The sequence below is a fragment of the Bombina bombina genome, chromosome 1, assembly GCF_027579735.1.
Source record: "Bombina bombina isolate aBomBom1 chromosome 1, aBomBom1.pri, whole genome shotgun sequence".
NCBI classification, from domain to species: Eukaryota; Metazoa; Chordata; class Amphibia; order Anura; family Bombinatoridae; genus Bombina; species Bombina bombina.
In genome coordinates, this window is record NC_069499.1 from 403,392,497 (window position 1) to 403,409,092 (window position 16,596).

The window sequence follows — 16,596 nt, forward strand, 5'->3', positions numbered from 1 at the left end:
AACAGCTTCGGAAAAGAGTGGATTTGGAGGTGATAAGAGTAATTTCAATGATTCTAAAGCAAAAAATAATTAGTTTATTGTGTATGAACATAGGAAAATGTAGAAAATGTATACTGATGACCTATATTGAAAATGTGTGTACATCAGCTCAATTACTTTTTCTAATTTAAATAATCTGTACATTGTGGAACGGTTTTCTTCCATGTTAAACGTTCTTTGTATGATATGTATGTGTCAGTATGGAGAAAGAATTTTTTAAAAAAAAAAACCAAACAAACAATGCAGATAAGTATTTCATGTTGTTTTCAGGAGGTAAAAATTTCAAACTTGAGGGTTATTAACAGCAGAAACATTTTTCTATTGTGATCTCAGGAAAAAATGCACTGACATCCATAAATAGTTTTCTGACAGAAACAAGCACAATACTGTGATCAAGCCCAATAATAGGTAACTTCAAAGGAGATTTCAAAAGGGGGCATTGAACTTAAATTTAATTGCTATATTATAGTTAAAAAAATTACCTACTGCCCCAGACAGACTGGAGTTCAGAATCTAGATCTGCATAATAATTTTTTGGTGCTCATTCATACCTGTCACTAGATAAACAAACATACTCAAGAGACTTTTTGTATGGGTATATTCTGACTCCCATGAATGCAAAATATTTAAACTTGTGCAAGCAAAATGATAGTTCTAAATTATTTGAAAATATTTATTTTTATGCAGATTTTTTCTATGAACTGCTTAATTGATTATATATGCTTATTATATGCACACATGACAGGAGGTTATTATTACTGCTATGTGGCTCACAACAGGTTTTTACAGCTTCAGATATGACAGTCAGTGGGTTATTATATTACTACTCTTTGTGGGACATTTAGCAAGTACCAAACAGACAAGGTTAACTTCATGCAAGCACAAGGTTAACTTCATGCAAGCACAAGGTTAACTTCATGCAAGCACAAGGTTAACTTCATGCAATCATCATGAAGCCTCAACATTTTTCCCCATGCAACTACCAAGGGGGGAAATACTGCTTTGTGTTATTCAAGATTTTAAAACAGTGTTAAATATGCCTGCAAAAGGGGTACTATGCCTGCAAAGGGGGTAATTCTGCTTTGTGTGAGTTTGGCATGTATATGTTTTTAAAAGATTAAGCACTCCTTTGTATGCAATTGACAGAATACTTCTATGATATAAAATCACAAATGTGAAGGGCAGCAAAAAAATTATAATTAATTTCCATTGATATCCTATTATATAAAAGGCCAAGTGTGTTTGTCCGAAGCTGTCATGCGCAGTAGAGACAGCACAAGGACAAACACACCTGGCCTTACCTGACATGCTGTTGCGGCGGAAGTGGGCGTGTCTGGGCAGGGCGTGGACGTGGCTTGGCTGGGACGTGGGCGTGGCTGGGCGGGAACATGGGGGAGAGAGAGCAATAGAGAGGGGGGAGAGAGAAAGCAAAAGAGAGGTATGGAGAGAGAGAGCAAAAGAGAAGGGAGAGAGACAGAGCAAAAGAGAGGGGAAGAGAGGAGAGGGGGGAAAGAGAGAGAAAAAAAGGGGGGAGAGACAGAGCAAAAGAGAGGGAGGGAGAGAGAGAGCAAAAAAAAGAAGAGAGAGAGACAGAGCAAAAGAGAGGGGGGAGAGAGAGAGTGCAAAAGAGAGGGGGGGGGGGGATCGCAAAAGAGAGGGGGAGAGAGAGCACAAAAGATAGGGGGGAGAGAGAGCACAAAAGAGAGGGGAGAGAGAGAGCGCAAAAGAGAGGGGGAGAGAGAGCACGCAAAAGAGGGGGGAGAGAGCACAAAAGAGAGGGGGAGAGAGAGCAAGAGAGAGGGGGGAGAGAAAGCAAAAGAGAGGGGGATAGTGGGAGCAAAAGAGAGGGGGGGAGAGAGCGCAAAAGAGAGGGGGAGAGAGAGACCGCAAAGAAAGGGGAGAGAGAGAGCGCAAAAGAGAGGGGGGAGAGAGGGCGCGCAAAAGAGAGGGGGAGAGAGAGCGTGCAAAAGAGGGGGGAAGAGAGAGAGTGCGCAAAAGAAAGGGGGGAGAGAGAGCGCAAAAGAGAGGGGGGAGAGAGCAAAAGAGAGGGTGAGAGAAAGCAAAAGAGAAGGGGAGAGAGCGCAAAAGAGAGGGGGAGAGAGCACAAAAGAGAGGGGGGAGAGCACAAAAGAGAGGGGGAGAGAGCAAGGGGTGGGACCTCTGTACTGCAAAAAATGGCCCATGTGAATGGGCTTTTTGGACTAGTATGTATATATATATATATATATATATATATATATATATATATATATATATACCCAGATGTTGAGGATTCAGGACTTAGGTATAAATGTAAAATATGAATTGGAGTTCTGTTTATATAGATGTATAATGTTGTCATAATATTCAGTGTCTCATTAAGGGCTATCATGGTGTGAAAACAATACACGTTGTTTCTTTCAATTAAACATGTACTTTTATTTCAAAGAATTAGATGATCTATACCATTTTGAAACTTAATTCACTCATGTAGAAAGGTGTCATGATAAAATCAGGTGTAGATATACATTGTATTCATTTTTATTAATTCTTCAGCATCATTAATGTTAACATCTAATTCATATATACATGATTCATTGTGTTATGGTTTTACTTTTCACATATTTCTTTTCATTTACACAGACTCATTCATTCCTTCATATCATAACCCAATCATGTTTGACTTTAAGCAAGTTAGAGGATGGAACGTTTGGTCCCACTGTGGAATATTGTAATGGTAGCAATCTACAAATGTGGACATTAAGAAACTATACCAGGCTGGAAGTTTTTAGGAATATTTTTTACAGCTCAACTGATTACTTTCTATGAAAGGGATTCGAGGTTGGTATTCTAAATGTATCAAACTAAATCAAATAAGAATTAAACAAGCAAAAGAACACTGATAAATTTTATTGATACTATAAACACAGCCTAATTTACCATTATTATTGTTTGTATTGGTTAAACCCTATAATTTAAAGGAACTGTTTTGGTGAAATGTTATTTACCTTTATGTAAATCCTATGATTTAAAGGAAATGTTTCTAATAAACATATAGCAAAATGTTTATTTATTTAATATAACAAAGGGATTTATAACTTTCTTTTTCACAAGTAGGCATGGTGTGTAGCATCTATAGAAGATCATAATGTAGCATATATATTTAGTATCTAATAAATTAAGGCTTTGGAGGAGAAGCTAAAATATTTTACTTAGTTTTTTTTTAATTACATGTTTTATCCATTTCTTCATTACATTTTTTTTAACTCCAAAACAATGAAAACAATAATAATAGAGCAGATACAACCAACTGTTAAATAATATAGCACACCCTTATACCAGGCCATTCCTTACTATATTAAATAACTGTGATATTTGATTCTGTGCTGTCGTACTGAATACATCTTATTGGTTTAGGAACAATACTTGCATGAATTTAAATAAATAATTACAAATAACCATCATACATCTGCTAGCAATTATTTTTTAAATGTCAATATAATAACCCACTCCTCTTTCAATAACTAAAGCATAATTATTTAATTAAAGTAGACAAAGGTCTATTTACAATAAGCTAATAATAGTATCTTCATAAATGAATTGAAAACATACATGACATTTAAAGTTATTAGGGGAATGCAAATGATGATAATATGGCATTTTCTCAGCTAATTTCTCTTTTGTGATTCTTTAATTAAAGGGACAGTCTACTTAAAAAGTTTTATTGTTTGAAAAGATAATCCCTTTATTACCTATTTCCCAGTTTTGTATAACACAGTTATATTAATATAATTTTTACCCCTGTGATGACATTGTATCTAAGCCCCTACATACTGCCCCATTATCTTGGTTCTTTTGATAGACATGTATTTAAAGGATTACTTTCTGTTATAATTTTTAAGCTAAACAACTATCATATTAAAGTTAATAAACATTAATTAAAACCTACTGACCTATATTTTCTCCAAAACGAAGTTTCATAACGTTATAAAAGTTATATCTTTTATTCCCCGATGATGTCACGTTATCCTGCCCACTATTTTCAGCACTGCGTGTTCAAAATACTTAAACCAATGAAATTGTGTTTAAAGCGCCATTTTGAAACTTAGGTATTGTAAACGGATTGGTACAGAGCAAAGGATACCCACAGAGTGGGTTTGGAAAACAATTAAATTTGCAGACAAGATTTCTGATATACGGTAGAGATATGTTAATGAAATGCTATTGATAAAAAGCGTATTTGGGGTAGTTAGTTAGTAACAGGCATAGAAAATATGTACTTACAGTGGCCCTTTAAGTCAATCAGTGCTGACTCCTAAATAACTCTACGGGAGCTATCTATATGACAAGCATGAACTAAAACTGTCTAACTGGCAAAAACTGTCAAAATGCACTGAGATAAGAGGTTTATAAATCATTCTGAGCCTACCTAGGTTTAACTTCAAAAAAGAATACAAAGAGAGCAAAGCAAATTTGATGATAAAAGTAAATTGGAAAGTTGTTTAAAATTGCATGCCCTATCTGAATCATGAATGTTTAATTTTGACGAGACTGTCCCTTTAAAGGGACGTAAAACACATTTTTTTCTTCTTTTATGATTTACATAGAGCATTTAATTTTGAACAACTTTCTAATTTACTTCTGCTACCCAATATTCTTCATTCTCTTGGTATCTTGGTATTCTCTTGGTATCTTTTGTTGAAAAAACTCAAGAGCATGCATATGTCTGGAACACTATATGGCAGCAGTTTGGCAGCACTATTAACTGCTATATAGTAGTCCATACACCTGCCTAGGTATCTCTTAAATGAAGAATAAAATGGGAACAAAGCAAAATTGATAATATAAATAAATTGATTTTTTTTTTAAATTGTATGCTATGGGGCCGATTTAAGAAAGTGCGAGCGGACATGATAAGATGTAGCATATCATGTCCGCTGCACATCAATAAATGCCGACAGCATACGCTGTCAGGATTTATTATTGCACAAGGAGGTCTTGTGAACAGATTGTGCAATGCTGCCCCCTGCAGATTTGCGGCCAATTGGCCCCTAGCAGGGGGTCTCAATCAGCGCGATCGTATAGGATTGGGCGGATTGATGTACGCATGCCTCAGAGCAGGAGGACAAGTTATGGAGCAGCTGCTTCCAGGGAGTCTGAAGTCTTGTGCAGAAACAGGGGCATCAAGCTCCATTTGGCCCCAATGTCTGATTTCCAAAAGAAAATGTTTGGGTTTCTTATCCCTTTAAAGTGAATTCATATGTAAAGATTTTTTACCACTCATTCATTTTGAGTGCTGATAATGCCTTGTAAATAAATGTAGTTTTCTTTCCTAAGATATATTGATTCCACTGAAACATCAATTACTAGTGGGAATATCACTCCTGGCCAGCAGGAGGAGGCAAAGAGCACTACAGCAAAGCTGCTATATATGTCACTTCCCTTACCCATAACCTCCAGTCATTCTCTTTGCCTGCGGTGCAAGGAGGAGGTGAAGTTTTGGTGTTTCAGTAAGTAAGTTTTCTGATCCTGAGGTGGCTAATCAAAGTCTTTCTTCTCAGAATTCTGATTTTTGTGCATCTGAGGGTGAAATTTCGGATTCAGGCATTATAATTCCTTCTACTGATGCTGAAGCTGTGTCCTTCAGATTTAAGTTGGAACACCTCCACTTATTACTTAACCCTTTGTGTGCTAAGCACTTTCCCACCTTGGTGCTAAGCTTTTTAAGTTTTTTTTTATTTTTTGGAAAAAAAAAATTAACTTTTTTTTCCAGATCACCAAGACTTACACTGTTGGTTAGATGATTACCTTTCCAATGGTGGGTATTGGGTGTCTGTAGCTGCTTAGATGCCTGAGATACAGGCTTCTAAGCAGCATGACCCCTGCTCCTATACTTAACATTGTTAAGTATAAATAAATTTGCGCGTTGATGTCACTGTGCATATTGTGAAGCCCTGGCAATGCCTGTCACTATGCAGGCCCGATCGCTGGGTAGGAGCAGGTGGGAGCCCACAGATCTCAAGGTGGGAGAGTGCTAGCAACGGATCTGAGCCGTCGTTAGCACCAGAGTGGGAAACTCTGCAAAGGCTCAGAGCCGTCGTCAGCACTCAAGAGGTTAAGGAGGTTTTGGCTACCTTGGATGACTCTGATACTACTATGGTTGTTAACCCTAAGAAGTCTAGTAAGCTGAACAAGTATTTTGATGTTCCCTCTGCGGGTGAGGTTTTTACGGTTCCAGACCGTGCTTCTGAGATTATTGCACAGGAGTGGGAGAGACCTGGTATTCCTTTTTTTCCATCTCCTAATATTAAAGAAAATGTATGTTCACCAAGGTCTTCAATGGCAGCCTGAGGTGTGTATTGCTACTGTTACCAGCGCTGCAGCTTACTTTTTTAATGCTTTGTCTGATTCTATTCAGACAGATACTCCTCTTGAGGAGATCCAGGACAGGATTAAGGCTCTTAAGGTTAGCCAATTCCTTTATTTTGGCTGCTTCCTTACAGGTCATTAAACTGGGAGCAAAAATGTCTAGTTTTGTGGTTCTAGCTTGCAGAGCCCTTTGGTTAAAATCCTGGTCTGCGGATGTTTCTTCTAAATCTAAGTTATTAGCTATTCCCTACAAGAGTAAGGCCTTGTTTGGGCCTGGTTTGGCTGAAATTTTTTCAGATATCACTGGAGGAAAGGGATCTATTCTTCCTCAGGATAAGAAGAATAAGCAGAAATGGCATCAGAGTAATTTTCGTTCCTTTCGTAACTTTAGAGGTAAACCCTCCACTTCCTCTTCCAAGCAGGAAACTATCCAAGTCTTCCTGGAAGTCTGGTCAGTCTTGGAACAAGGGGAAACAGCATGAAGGCTCGACCCCGATCCAGGAATGGATCTAGTAGGGGGCAGGCTTTCTCAATTTGTTCAGGCTTGGATACAAGATGTCCCAGACCTGTGGGCCGTGGAAATTGTATCTCTGGGGTACAAGATAGAATTCAAGACTTTTCCTCCCAGAGGTAGGTTTCTTTTCTCAAGATTATCTGTAGACCAGATAAAGAGAGAGGCGTTCTTAAATTGTATCAAGGATTTTTTTGCCCTGGGAGTTATAGCTCCCGTTCCTCCGCAGGAACAGGGTCTGGGATTTTATTTAAATTTTGTGGTTTCCAAGAAAGAGGGGACTTTCATACCTATTTTAGACCTAAAGTGTTTAAACAAGTTCCTCAGTGTACCGTCCTTCAAGCTGGAGACTATACGTTCCATTCTTCCTTTGATTCAAGAGGGTCAGTTTATGACAACCATAGACTTAAAGGATGCATACTTTCATGTTTTCATTTACTGGGATCATCACAAGTTTCTAAGGTTTGCTTTCTTAAACAATCATTTCCAGTTTGTAGCTCTTCCTTTCGGCCTTGCCATCTCCCAGAATTTTCTCAAAGGTCCTGGGGTCTCTTTTGGCAGTGATCCGGTCTCAGGGCATTGCTGTTGCACCTTATCTGGAGGACATTCTGGTTCAGGCGCCGTCTTTTCAACAAGAAAACTCTCCTCGGACGTCAGTGGCTCTATGTATGGAGGTAATTGGTCTGATTGTAGCTTCCATGAACATCATTCCGTTTGCTCGGTTCAATCTCAGACCTCTGCAGTTATGCATGTTAAGGCAATGGAACTGGGACTATGAGGATCTGTCTCTGCAAATAGTTCTGGATCAGGTGACAAGGGACTCTCTTCTGTGGTGGTTGTCTCAGGATCACCTCTCCCAGGGAACTTGCTTTTGCAGACCTTCCTGGGTGATTGTGACCATGGATGCCAGCCTTCTAGGTTGGGGAGCAATTTGGGGGTCACTGAAGACTCAGGGTCTTTGGACTTGGGAGAAATCAGTTCTCTCTATAAACATTCTAGAACTGAGAGTGATTTTCAATGCTCTACTGGCCTGGCCTCAGTTAGCCTTAGCCCGGTTTATCAGGTTCCGGTCGGACAACTTCACTTCGGTGGTGTACATCAACCACCAGGAGGTAACTCTGAGTTCCTTGGTCATGTCAGAGGTGGCCCGGTTAATCCAGTGGGGGGAGTCTCACAACTTGTCTTTCTGCGATCCACATCCCAGGAGTGGACAATTGGGAGGCGGATTTTCTGAGCCGACATACCTTTCATCCGGGAGAGTGAGAACTCCATCCGGAAGTATTTTCTAGTTTAATCCTCAAATGGGGGAAGCCAGAACTGAACCTCATGGCAACTCGGCATAATGCTAAGCTTCTGAGGTACGGCCCGAGGTCAAGGGATCCACCTGCTTTCTTGATAGATGCTCTGGGGGTTCCCTGGAGTTTCAGTCTAACATACATATTTCCTCCTTTCTCTCTCCTGCCAAGAGTCTTTGCTTGGATCAAGCAGGAGAGGGTGTTGGTGATTCTCATAGTGCTGGCATGGCCTCGCAGGATCTGGTATGCAGATCTAGTGAAAATGTCGTCTCTAACTCCATGGAGACTCCCTCTGAGGAAAGACCTTCTACTTCAGGGTCCTTTTCTTCATCCAAATCTCATTTCTCTGAAGCTGATTGCTTGGAGATTAAACGCTTGATTTTATCTAAGCGTGGGTTTTCAGAGTTGGTCATTGAGACCATGATTCAGGCTCATAAGCCTGTGACAAGAAATATTTACTATAAGATATGGCGTAAAAATCTGTATTGGTGTGAATCCAGAGGCTACTCTTGGAGTAGAGTTTGGATTCCTAGGATTTTGTCTTTTCTCCTAGGATTTTGTCTTTTCTCCAGGAGGGTGTGGAGAAGGGTTTGTCAGCTAGTACTCTGAATGGTCAGATTTTTGTTGCATAAGCCTTTTGCGGATGCGCCAGACGTGCAATTTTTTTGTCAGGCATTGGTTAGGATTAGGCCTGTGTTTAAGCCCATTACTCCTCCCTGGAGTCTTAACCTTGTTCTTAGAGTTTTACAGTGGGCTCTGTTTGAACCTATGCATTAATTAGATATCAAGATTTTATCTTGGAAGGTTTTGTTTCTTGTTGCTATTTCTTCTGCTCAGAGAATTTCGGAACTCTCGGCTCTGAAGTTTGATTCTCCTCATCTTATTTTTCATTCTGATAAGGTAGTTTTACGTAATAAATTAGGTTTCCTTCCTAAGGTTGTTTGTGTCCTAATTCTTCTTCTCCTAAGGAGCGTTTATTACACAACCTAGATATTGTGTGTGCATTGAAGTTCTATCTTCAGACGACTAAGGACTTTCGTCAGTTTTCTTCTTTGTTTTTCTGGGAAGCGCAAGGGTCAGAAAGCTATGGCTACTTCTCTTTGGCTAAGGAGTATTATTCGTTTGGCCTATGAGACTGCTGGACAGCAAACTCCTGAGAGAATCACTGCTCATTCTACAAAGTCTGTTTCTTCTTCCTGGGCATTTCAAAATGAAGCTTCTGTGAAACAGTTTTGCAAAGCTGCAATTTGGTCCTTTTTGCATACTTTTTCAAAGTTTTATAAATTTGATACTTTTGCCTCAGCTGAAGCTTCTTTTGGGAGAAGGGTTCTTCAAGCGGTGGTGCCTTCAGTTTAGGTATACCTGTCTTGTCCCTCCCTTATCATCTGTGTCCTCTAGCTTGGGTATTGATTCCCACTAGTAATTGATGTTTATGTGGACTCACCATATCTTAGGAAAGAAAACATAATGTATGCTTACCTGATAAGTGTATTTATTTCCGGATATGGTGAATCCACGGCCCACCCTTTATTTAAGACAGTTATTTTTTCTAAAACCTCAGGCACCTCTACACTTTTGTGTTATCTTCTTTTTCTATTTTTCCTTCAGCCAAATGACTGGAGGTTATGGGTAAGGGAAGTGACATATATAGCAGCTTTGCTGTAGTGCTCTTTGCCTCCTCCTGCTGGCCAGGAGTGATATTCCCACTAGTAATTGATGTTTCTATGGACTCACCATATCCGGAAAGAAATACATTTATCAAGTAAGCATAAATTACAATAAACAGTATATTGAATACCACTCAAAAACAACAAACATTAGTAAGATGAGAAAAATTAACACAAATTTAATTCAAATTGATATTGACAAATGGGGCCAACTATAATCGTGTAAAGTTTATCTAGTAATTTTTCTACAAAACTCACCTTTAAAGGTTTGGGGATTTTCATTGATAAACCATTTTATTTCATAATAAAGTGATTACGTTTTATTTGAACCTGAATTTATGCAGTTTTATTGCAATAAATTAGCATTTCAGTGTTTTCATAGCAGATTTTGTGTTTCACATTAAAGAAGAATTGTTACATGTTCTGATTATGTTTTTGTTGTTACAGCGTTTTGTATTGAGACATATAAACAGTAACCAGTGTTTGGATGAACCAAATGATGAAGATAAAATGGTTCCCACTATGAAAGACTGCAATGGAAGTCGGTCCCAGCAGTGGCTGCTACGCAACATGACTTTGGGTGCTTAATGTTATATTAAATTTAACTAACTGTCCCCAATACTTTGCAGTGTCTGAGGACCTCAATTATCAGTTATATGAACGCTTCATGGAATATAACACCTCCTTAATTCTCAATGGCATAACATAATTGTGGATTTTTTTATGCTCAAGCTGAGAGTACATTAATAGAAGACTTTCCAATTTTTTTCCTAAGCAACACATGACTCTACATGTTTAACTGAAAATGGTGTCATCGGGAAAAAAAAAGCACACTGGATGCTGTAAATAGCATTACATGCTAGAAAAAGTTGGCTAAAAGCTATATAATATTTGTCACAGATAGTAAATTACAGAAAGAGAAAGATGTATTAATACATACTTGTATAATGTCTAATAAATATTTTATTATAACACTCAAATTGAGCAAGATATATTTATAAACATTTAGGAGATGAAATCAACTGAAACAAATTTAAATTTCTATGGATGTTTATTGTGTTAATTTGACCTTCGAAAATATTAGGAAAGCTTTACTTCTATTATTATTGGTCAAAGTTAGGAGTGATAATGCTAGTGATAATGCTAGTGATAATGCTAGTGATAATGCTAGTGATAATGCTAGTGATAATGCTGGTTTAATGCTGGTTTAGGAAACACATAATTATTAATCAGATTTAAATGAGTTGCTTTGTTATCAATTTGATAACTGTTTAAAAATATAATATAGTGCACATATTTTTTATGCTGTGTAATTTTTACAACCATCAGGCAGCAGGGCTATTACATGTTCTTTTTTACAGATGACATTTCAGCATCAGATTATAAAGTGTTACAGTCTTTAAAATATTGTATAAATTAAATTTGATTATGAGGAACACATATTTTAAGCCTTTCAGATTAGTTGTGGATTTAGAGTTATTCAGATCTAAAACTAATGATCTCACAGACCTTCACATAATATTTATTCTAATTCTTATTTCTCTCTCTCTTTTTTTTTCTTTTTTAAGAATTTTAATTTTAACATATTTGACAGGATGCTACTATCCAAATAATAAAAAAAACGTTTAAAGGAACAGTAAACACCTTGAGACTTTAAAATAAAATATTTAGTTTTTTTTTTAATAAATGTTTGCGATAAACTTGAAATGCACCCTCTCAAATGTCTTAAGGCTAACCCTGATACATATATTTCCTTAATTGACATTAACAGACAACTGCAAAACAACTCACTTTATAATAACTTAATGACCATAACTAGCCTTGTTGTTTACAGACTGAAGCCTAGATTGGCTCCTCTAAATAAGGCAAGTGATGGATGGAGTTTGACTACTGAAAAACAGTTGTAGTAAGCAAGATTTTAATTTGTTTCAAAGCAACATTTAGATTTGGTTGATATGTTTTTCTATAGCATTACAACAGAAAAGTCCTGTAATTACAAGGTGTTTACATTCCCTTTAATTTCACCAATATATGTTAGCCTTGATACTAGTGAGTGAGATTTTTTTTACCCTAAAATATTTTTTTATTTTTTTTTTCAGTTTGGAGGTATTTCTAATAGACTATTCAATTCTTTTGTATGTGTTCTGTTTTTCAAATCCCATCCACATAATAAATGTTAGCTGGGGGATTTTGTTGCGTTTTAGCCTTCATTTTTTTATCACCACATTAAAGCGGAGAGAGTATTGGTGAAATGCTCCTGTAAACGTGTAGTACTGCAAAAGCAAGACAATATATGTCATGACCCCAATGTTATTTTAAATACCAGCCACTTCATTAAAAAAACCATAGTACTCAAAAAAGTGAAGGTTTCAAAATATATTACTGTGTTTTTGTCTTTGGTTTTGAAAAATGAATTTCCAGGTGCTTAATATACCAACTTTTTATCTGGGAGTTTTCTCTATCAGTCAATTAGGAACAGAATCCCATGCCCTAGATGCACAGAATCTGGGACTTCCTGTTAGTTTCACCTGACATGTAAGCAAGTTTTACTTAACTTTTTTTCCATGTAAATAATGTATATCATTATCACAGCTTCTTTTTCACATACATCATAGAAAACATTGCCCATTTAATCTCCAAAACTACAGTTAACTCCTTCCCACCACATTTCAATCCCTCTAGTTTGCAACCTGCAATTAACACCTTCCACCCAGCATCTCATTGTTTCAAAAAGGACATCTGCTATCAAATACTCCAATGGAGACTACCAGCCAGCACCCAGTGAAAACACATTGTGCAAAATATTTCCCTTACCCATATACATTGCAACCCCTCCAATGCAACCATCCGTCCTTCAGATATCCCCAGCCCCACATCCCCAGACCAAATGCAATACCCACCCCATGACACCCACCACCAAGATGATCCACCACAAAGTGATATCCTCACATACCCCCCAATGCAAACTACTGTACATTAAATATCCTCGCTCATAACAGCACAAAAAAAATATACCACCCATCTCACAAGAAGTGTGATTATCACCCACTGCAATATCTCCAGTAAAAGCATTTGTCCTGTCAATTTAAACCTCTGCAGTGAAGTCACTACTGGAACACCTGTTTTAGAAGTATCTATGGTGGTTCTCTGTCTAAAATCTTGATTCAAGTACAACTTGTATTCAAATGGAAGGCTTTTTTCCTAAATGAAGCCTACACTCTCCAACACTCTTGATAATTTGAACATAAAAAAGTCCCTCTAATTTTAATCAGCAAATTCTGAGGTCATGCAAAAGAAATCTCAATTAAAAGATTATTTTTAAATTACCCTCCTTTAAGTAAATAACCACAGTTGAAGGAGAGATTTGTTATCAGACTGAGCCATTTCATTGTCTTATTCATTAGCAGAATTCTATAAAATTAGGAGAAAAGTCCTATCCCTTTACACAGCTCTTAGAAAAATTACTTTGAGTGAGCCTTTCAGGCCTTTATTTGCAAGTTAGCAAAAAGTAATAAGGCTAACGATTGTTGATGTGGGCTTCACTTAAGAAAGAGAGCATACTTTAACCATGCTTCCATGTAGGTATACAAATTGTATTTAGTGGCTTTACAGCCTATGGTGAGACCATTGAGTGGGGTTTCTATGGTTTGGATGTTTGCATTGGTGAGAGCCAAAACTGTTTTTTTTTTTTTTTTGTTGGTGGGGCAAAGTGGTATTTTACACAGAATAGAGGTATTGGTGGGTGCTACACCCATTTATACAACATCTATATAGTTATAGGTTACATGGAGAAAGCTCTCCAGAAAAAAAACTGTGGTGGGGTGGGAGTTTCATTGAGTTTAACATGCTAGAGATTGCTTCCGTGGGGAAATGTAATCATGTGGGCATGTGTTTGTGTGGTAAAGTTGTGTCTATAAAACATCACTTTATACCCTACTGTATTATTTAAAAAGCTGGAGATTGCTGATGGGATAAATGGATTTTAGGATACAGAGGTTTAATTGCAATTAACACAATGCTTTGCCCTAGCAAATGAAAATCATTTATAAAGTGTACATTTTTCAGAAATGCTTTAAATGACAACAGAAGCAACAAATTTAGTCCTTCCAAAAACATTTGTTTCATGGAAGCTCCAACATGATTCTGTTTTAATTTGATTTGTGCCTTTTATTGCCGCGAAAAGAATAGAAAATACTTAAGAGCCAAAAAGGAAAGAATTACATTTTATTGTATTATTTTGCAAGAGAGTGTAAACATAAGTCAAGCATGAAAATAAATAAATGCTCAGATAGCACACATTACTTGATTAGTAAATTTGTGTATGTAGTTCAGGTAATTGGTTGAGAATATGTCTACTGTCTGCTGTTTTCTTGATGAAACACTAACACTGCATGTTCAAGGCGGAATCAGAATAAGAAAGAAAAAGAACAATACAGTTACTATAGCAAGATTTATTCCCTAATTTATTGATTAAAAAATAAATAAAAGAACAAGAAATTCCTTTATTTAAGAAGCTCATGAAAATCATAAGATATTTTGACGTGTTTGTCAATCGTAAAATATTACCAGCCATTATCTTAATTATTCAAATGTCTGATATGACACAGATACTGGAGAACCAGGACTGTTACACTGACTTTGCGTAGCTACCAGCTGGAATAAATACATATACTAGAGGCTTATGCTTACTATTTTGAGCCAATAATTTGAAGATATTAATGAACAGGATTAATAATCTTAGAATGACTAAGACTGACCAGGGTTGCTTTTGTCTGGTTTGTGGAGAGCTTGGACCCTTGCCAATCATACTTTCAATATGCCCCAGTCCATGAAGTTTTAAAACATTAATGGATTTTTCTGTCTGGATTCGGTGTGATTTTTTTAAACAACAAATATATATATTAAAAACAATAATTCAAAATTTACATGTGAAAATGTTATACACGGCTGAGGTGGGTTTTTTTGTTTTGTTTTTAAGCCTTTCCAATCTGTTAGAAGAGTCTTCATTAGAATAATTAAAAAAAAATACTTTAATTATGTGAACAAAATAACAGGGAATATATATATATATATATATTTTTTTTATTTTTTTTTAAACTCTAGACATTCATTTTTTACAGATGAATACAAGAATTAACACATTTTTACAGTTTTTGAATGTTAGAAATACAATACTCAAGTGGCCCCTTTGTGAAAATCTCATTTGGACTGGAATACACTGTGAAGTAAGATGCCTTATAATAATTTGAGAATGGCCTTGAATTTAAAAACTCTATAAAAAGCCACATACAGAAATGATTGATAATAAAAATTCTGATGTATTGGAATGAAGTCTTGTAATTGTTTTCTGCTATTTCTTGCTTCCTTTTATAATTCATTAGATTTATTTGGTGCCATTTATTAAGCAGCATGGAACTCATCATGTATGTCTGTAAACCTGCAAGATAAAAAGCAATGTTCATAGAATCTCTGCTTCCTAAACTTCACCCACCTAAGAGGTGACAAAGTTAAATAATCCCAGACTGATCCATCTATCATAATTGACAAGCCCTGCTATTACGTGATTGGTTGTGTGAGAGCAGGTGATGTTACACACAAACATTTTAAATGCAGTCAGCAGATACTGCACATATGGGCAGGTTCCCACACTGGGATCCTTGAGCACCTGCAGCATGATAAATATGCCCCAATGTCTTTAAATATCTATGTTTTATTTTCTTCAAAATGTAATAAATGATAATTATCATGAAATATCACAGGTATACCATTCATATTTACCATGGTCTAAGCTTAGATTACCTAGGTAACTGATGAAATGTGTGACCCTCTACTTAGGGACAACGTTATTCCTAAATAATAGACACACACCATCTGTTGAGGTAAAAAGGCTGCAACTTGTTTTATTAACAACATAACTTAACATATAAATAAAACAGATAAATATCCCCAATAATAAAATTAACATTAACAACCCCACGGGGCTTGCCAAGTAACCCATTGTACCTCCATTCCACAGGTCCCCTCCGGAACTGTAATAGACCTCTCCTGCATGGCAGGAGGTTCCCCAGCAGACTTCACAAACCACCAAAGGCCAGCCCGCCCCCCCCCCCAACAAGCTGCAACAGTGATAGCACATCTCCACCGCAGTAATTCCAGGGAGGGAGGGAGGGAGTTTTTTCTCACTGCCAGGTCCGGATAGAATATGAGCCTACTTCCTGCTCACTGTCTTTTAAAGGCTCCCCTGTGATCCCACCCCTTAACCTCACTCTCAAACCCAGCTCCTCACACTTACCCTGCTCTGGGGTCAAATGCCCTTCCAAATCAAGCATTTCTCCAAGGCAGGCATGACCCCCTACTTAGGGACTACGCTATTCCCAAATAATATACACACACCATCTGTTGGGGTTAAAAGGCTGCAGCTTGTTTTATAAACAAGATAACTTAACATATAAATAAAACAGATAAAAATCCCCAATAATAAAATTACCATTAACAACCCCACAGGGCTTGCCAAGTAACCCATTGTACCTCCGTTCCACAGGTCCCCTACAGAACCATAATAGACCTCTCCTGCCTGGCAGAAGGTACCCCAGCAGACTTCACAAACCACCAAAGGCAAGCCCCCCACCACCAGGACGGCTTACAGACAGACCCCGCCACCACCCAAGGCCTTTTCAACCCCTTCCCTCAAATTGAAATTAAACAAATGGAGCCCAACTTCATTTAGATGGACTCC

General features: G+C 37.2%; 1 protein-coding gene across 3 annotated transcripts in view; it reads left to right on the forward strand.

The window, feature by feature from the left end:
- Positions 1-10,762, forward strand: part of GALNT13 (polypeptide N-acetylgalactosaminyltransferase 13) — a 766,581-nt gene extending 755,819 nt beyond the window's left edge. The window contains exon 11 of one of the 3 annotated variants that reach the window (XM_053698312.1): positions 10,308-10,762. In XM_053698312.1, coding sequence (XP_053554287.1) covers positions 10,308-10,448 — 141 coding nt within the window. In that variant the 3' untranslated portion in view covers positions 10,449-10,762. Of the gene's footprint in view, positions 1-2,661; positions 2,848-10,307 lie in introns of those variants that run through there. The other 2 variants (XM_053698310.1, XM_053698311.1) reach the window with 2 other exon arrangements.
- The last annotated feature ends 5,834 nt before the right edge of the window (positions 10,763-16,596 follow it).